General features: G+C 29.6%; 1 protein-coding gene across 1 annotated transcript; it reads left to right on the top strand.

The window, feature by feature from the left end:
* Positions 1–1,110: 1,110 nt before the first annotated feature.
* Positions 1,111–5,236, top strand: LOC122538719 (BRCA2-interacting transcriptional repressor EMSY). The gene is made up of 12 exons (XM_043673023.1): positions 1,111–1,401; positions 2,174–2,348; positions 2,531–2,709; positions 2,875–2,957; positions 3,066–3,191; positions 3,271–3,436; positions 3,538–3,783; positions 3,868–4,008; positions 4,092–4,231; positions 4,328–4,459; positions 4,575–4,736; positions 4,810–5,236. Exons 1-12 carry the CDS (start codon positions 1,338–1,340, stop codon positions 5,047–5,049), a joined length of 1,854 nt encoding a protein of 617 aa, XP_043528958.1. The 5' UTR covers positions 1,111–1,337; the 3' UTR covers positions 5,050–5,236.
* The last annotated feature ends 988 nt before the right edge of the window (positions 5,237–6,224 follow it).

Raw genomic sequence — 6,224 nt, forward strand, 5'->3', positions numbered from 1 at the left:
GTGAATAAATTTCTCAAATCAAATCAACTAATAATTGAAAACGCACCAAAAAAAGAAAAAAAAAGATAATGATATACAGGGTGTTTTATGGTGCAAATTGGGTTCGGATGTTATTGTTGAATCAGACGTGGGGAAACGGTGGCTTGGCCTGCGAGATGACCAGACCCAACACCTTTGGTCTTTTGTCTCTGTGAAAATGTAAAAAGAATAGTTTATTCCGTAAATATTACGAGTTTGCAACATTTGATACACCGAATTTCGTAACGTTCGAAGAAATAAAAAACTGTGACACGCAGGAAGGGAACGTGACACAAAACCTAATTAAAAAATTACAACTTTGCGTACGAGAAAACGGACAACGTTTTGAACGATATCTTCACTGAAAATAATAAACTAAATTCAACGAACGATATGCTGATTATTTTATTATCCTGTGTTTTAATGTGTTTAATGTATTTTTCAATCGTATCCTGACGTAGCGTGTAGTCGTATCCTGATGTAATTTAGTAGTATCTCGAATATTTTTTTCAATCATTTCGTTCATCTTCCAGTTGATTGTTTGTCACTGATATATTGTACCGTTACCTTTCAAAACAATACTTGAATTTAAATTTTTTTTTTATATATATATTTGGAGTTTATATTTGTATTTTAAACCTTAAATTTTCTGTTTTTTAATGTTTCGATCGAAGCAGATTTATGGTAACGAAGGTAAACGTTCCCATATTGAACTATCGGTAATAAACGTTCGACGTATTATCGATTTAAAGCTGAATCGTACAAAGATAAAATCGGACAAAATTAAACGAATCACTTTATTTGAATATCGTTCAATCGTTATCGTTGCTTGAAATAATTTCGCCGTTTCAATCGGTAAATTAGAATTTTAAATAATTTGAAAATATATACTAATTGTACATTTTCTTCAATTTAATACAGGTTCGTTGAATCTATGTTACATTTAAGTCGACAAATTTTCACACGCTATGCTCTGATAGCAAATTTTTAATAACAACGGTATTTTCATAATTACAATGGTACCACCGTATAAGAACAGACAATTGATTTAAATTCCGACTTGGAAAATTTACAGTTAACTATACTTTTTGATATTGATATGAAACGTTTAATTTTTCCATTTCAAGTTAGCCAATACACTATCAATGGCACTGTTGTACCAACATCGCGACGGAAAAACCAGTTACAATAAAAGTAATTGTACGGCAACTTCATCTACAACTTACCATACTGTCAATGAAACGTCGAAAATGTGGGAAAAGTGTACGAATAGCTATCACATTTTCCAGTGTGTATTATAACGATTGAATCATGCGAGAATGTGGCCAATGAAACATGAAACTATGACCCGCGATGAATGCAAAAAGTGTTTACGATGTTTGGGTAAGGTTATGTTTCGTACAATTGTTTTCTTTACTTGGTAATATTTAATATTTTACAATAATAATATTGTTATACACATTGAAGATGTATTAATTTCAAAACGAGTTTTGAGTGTCGGTATCCATAACATGTACGATTAAAACGTATTAAATAAAAATTTGAGGAAACTGCATTCAATTATCATTATTATTTATTGATTTATTCAAATTTATCAGCGTTGTTGTATTGTATATAATGTATTCCTATAAGTAGTTCTATAAGTTTTTCTTTATTTATACATGTTTATTTGATACGTTCGTGTTTGTTGTGTATGATACTACGCAAAGTAATTTATAGAACCAATCGTGTTATATTCCGTCAGATTATATCGTGTCAGAGATACAAGTTTTCACGTTTAAATTCGCGTTTAAATTTGTTGAGCAAGAAATAAATCGTTTTAAATCTGTACGTTAAGTAAATCATTTTAAATAAATCGATGTAATAGTTGTTGGGTAAACGTAAATATTAGTTGTAAGCATCTTTGATGTACAGTAACGCAGATTTTCATTATGAGAAAAAAGTTTTGGGTGAAACTTAGTCTCATCTGCCGTTGAAAGAAATCTTCTGTAACGAAAACTATTGAATTATTTAGAATTACGTTATTGTATTAAAAGATATAATTTAATACGTATGCATTTACATCGAGTATCTATCTATTTATTTTAAGCTTTGTCGCATATTATTTTCATATATTACAATTTATATACTGGAGTTGGCTTTTTTTATAACGCAGAGTTAGAAGCTTATGGAAATATGGTGTCTGTCTTGCGTGCTCAAGGTCCTTTCACTAGTGAAAAACAAAAACTGCTGCAAGAACTTGCTAAAGTTTTACACATTTCTAATGAACGACATCGTGCTGAAGTACGAAGAGCTGTTAATGATGAAAAATTGGCAACTATAGCTGAGCAGTAAGTATTTTGTTAAAACAAAATGTTTTGCACGATTTCTTGTATTATATATCAATTTTCTCTTAATTGTATTAATTAATTATATTATATTAATTTTCTCAGTTTCTTTTCAGTTTTCTTTAATTATCATTCAAAGTTAGTTTATTTTATTACATATATCGTAAAATATATTTGTTACGTAGATTAAATGGTCCAAATACTGGTACTGACTGGACTATCGAAGGTCGACGTGCTATTCCACTTTTACCAAGATTAAAGGCTAGATCTGCATTCGCAACGTTAGCAAATAGCTTGTCTCTTACAACAGTAGCAGCAAACAAAAGGAACGTTCCTCTTCATGAGAAAACAGAGGATGCAAAAGGTTTTAAGGAAAAATATTATCTATTTTGGTAAATGTGTGGTTTTAGTCTATGTAAAATAGTGTATGGCTATAGAACTGTAAGTTAAGCAGATTTAACCAATTGGTATTTTTCAACGTGTCCGTTGTATAAAGAAAAATTCATTATTTCTATGTTTGTTTCTATAGATGTTAGAAATGAATCTCTCGTTGAGATAAAAGTACAAGAAAATTCGATTAGCAGTTACGAGTTTACATCTAATGAAGATAAAGTAAGTGATGAAAATATTCAAACTGAAATAATTTAAATTACGATGTATAATTATTTATATTGCAAAAATATTCAAATTTTCTTGTATAATGCACGCGATACGTTACAGGTTACTGAATCAAATAGGAATAAAGAAGTTAATAATCAAAGCAATACCTCTGATGGCAGCGAAAAATATACTATTTCTCAGAAACGTAAACTCTCTTCCCCTGTTTCACCAGCACTTCCAAATAAGGTAATTAAATTAAAACAAAATAGAGAAACACAGAGAAAAGAGGGAAGATAAAATAAAACAAATAAAAATAACGATATAGGTTCTAGTAGTACCTTCAAGTTCGATAGGAACTCTTAATCGTGGCACTGCTGATAAAGGATCGATAGAAAATACTATTCATTTATCACGAATACCTACAAATTCGTTACAGCATCAAAATGTCACTCTAATACCATTAAATATTAATTGCGAAGAAAATATTACAGGTGATTATTTTCAGTTGTTTCTAATTGATACATTAATGACATATTTTGCTTAAAATGATATACGTTTTTTTAATTAAATAAAATCGTTATGTCAAATTCAGAATCTAAGGAATCGGTAGTACAAGAAAGCATCGGTAATCATTCGGTAATTCCATCTGATAATTTTGTAAATACCGTAATCCCAGTAGGTGCAAGTGTTGCAAAAGCTAAAGGAAGGATAATTACAACGCAGAGTAAGCTTAATACGAAAGTCGGATCTGCAATTCTGCTATCTAATAATGTGTCATGCGCAACGGGAAATAATATTCAGTCAGATGCTCAAGATGCGTCTTCGCAAGACAATTCGAGTATGGATACATTTTTTGATACGTTTTTTTTTTTTTTTTTTATAATTAAATCCAATTGCAATCTAATTTTCCATGCTATTTCAGGTCCTAAAGTGTCCGTGTCCCATAGTTTACAAAAAATACCAAGTTCGGAAAATATGAATTCAGTTACAAGTAACGCAACGTGCGTTGTACCAGTAATACATTCTAACGCAAAACCTCCGATAGCTAAAACTATTGCTTCGAGTAAGCGCTACCAGAATTAGTCATAGCTGAAGCTCCAAAGATACGTGATGAGTTAATTCATTTTCTGTTCTGATCGTTATCAGGTAATTCACATCGACTTATGGCCATTTGCCCTGTTACGACAGTATCTAATGGACCAGGGCCACCTCAAGCTAAGCAAATAACGACATTAACGTGTAAAAAATTACCTACAACGCTCAACAATCAAACCACTGCCAAAATGGTATAGTTTAAAAAATAAATGTACAATCGTACGAATTTCTAATTTTATATAAAAATATTCGAATCGGTGTTAAAATTTAGTGTAAAAATATTCTAGGGTGTTACGCTAAATTCTAGTAAAACTGTAAATATATCTCGTCACTCTGATACGAAATTAGGATCTAAAACAAATGTGATTGTTATACAAAAGGGTCAAACCAAAGGTGTAACTCTTTCTCAAGCAGGCAAGGTATATAATGTGTTTAATTTGTCAGAGTAACACTTCTATCTTATTCATATCTTTTTAATAATTTCCTACCTGACTTTTTATTTGAAATATGAAAGCGCGATATATTACGTTGTAGGAAGTATTGGAGAAAGTAATAATGGGAGGAAAAAGTTTGTGCGTCACGAATCAACAAAATGTAGTACCGCGTCGTGTCACATTGAATAACGGAGATCAAGGTCTAACGGTATTATCCACGACAAACTCGCCTCGTACAGAGGCTATAACGTCTAACATAAAGGTAACTTGATATCTTGTATTTTTAAATTTATAAGCATAATCGATGAAAATACAAACTTTACGTTACTTTTCAGTCTGGAAATACTATTATGTTCAATCTGCGACAGGATATTTTGGAAAAAAATAAAGCATTTTCTCATCTTCTCGAATCATCTAATGTTCTTACCTCTGAATCTAAGACTGTGATACAAAATACTAATGATCTTTCGAAAGAACCAAGTAACAGTGATTTAAATATACAGGATAAAGAGCTAGTTGTAAAAACTGATGCTGTAATTACTACTGTTAAAGATGAGAAACACAGGTCAGTTTAAAACTATCGAAATGTACTACGAAATTGTTGTGTTAAAGTTAAAAAACGCATGTAATACCGACAACTAACTTTATAATTACTTTAAAAACTTTTTGTAAATTGTTCATTGTAAATTAATAATATGTTTTATGTGCAAAGTATTTTACAAATTGAAATATACCCAAAAAATATACGCTTCTTGAATTAAACAACACTATTCATAAACTTCTTATAACTTAAACGAGTAAAATTAAGCGCTTGCATGACAAATAAAAATATTCTATCATTCGTGATTCAAAAAAGGAAAGAAGAGAGTTTGTTACTAGTACTATAAAATTTTTAATTTCTTTAACGTATTTTCAAGAAACAGCAATAAAATATACACACAAAAATTTAATTTATAAGATTTTTTTTAATATACATTATCGAAGAACTAAATTCTATGCATTTAATTTCTAACAAACTTTAATCTTTTTAGAGAAATAAGTTTCTTATTAGAAAGTTAATTTATAAAATTATATACAATGACTTGTCTGAATATCTATACATTTGGTATGCGCTAAATTTGTAAGTCGCTAACAGTCGGACATTTAATAAAAAAGAAACTTGTTAATTTTAATGGTATTTCATTTTGAATTGAAATTTAATATATTATTTTGTAAAAAAATCTTCAATCGTGCAAATTAATTTATTAAACGTGTCTTTTATATTCATAGTGTTAAATATAAATTTTGTAGTTTTTCTAAATTTTGTACAAATAAAAGATACATTCGTCAGATTGTATTTCGCCGTTCTATTTTTCCAAGTTACGAAAATATTAAATGAAAAATAATATGCTCTCGGAGACAATTCTTTTGACAACTTATAAATTGTAAATTTTTAAAGAAAACATATCGGTAGAGGATTTTAATTATACTTGGTGTATTATCTGTTTTGTATTTTAAAATACTATTTACTTGAAACCTAATTTTACATTAATTAATGTAAACTTGTTATCTAACTTGTAAAATTGTCCAAGATGTTCAGATTTTTAGAAAATGTCAATAATATGTGTGATGTGTGATTAGAAATTTTGATTATTGCAGTCAAATTGAACGTTCAGTGTAATTTTATACATGTGTGTGTGTGTGTGTGTGTGTGTGTGTGTGTGTGTGTGTGTGTGTGTGTGTGTGTGTGTGTGTGTGTGTGTGTGTGTGT

This window comes from Frieseomelitta varia, unplaced genomic scaffold (assembly GCF_011392965.1).
Source record: "Frieseomelitta varia isolate USP_RPSP 00005682 unplaced genomic scaffold, Fvar_1.2 scaffold_1758, whole genome shotgun sequence".
Classification (NCBI taxonomy): Eukaryota; Metazoa; Arthropoda; class Insecta; order Hymenoptera; family Apidae; genus Frieseomelitta; species Frieseomelitta varia.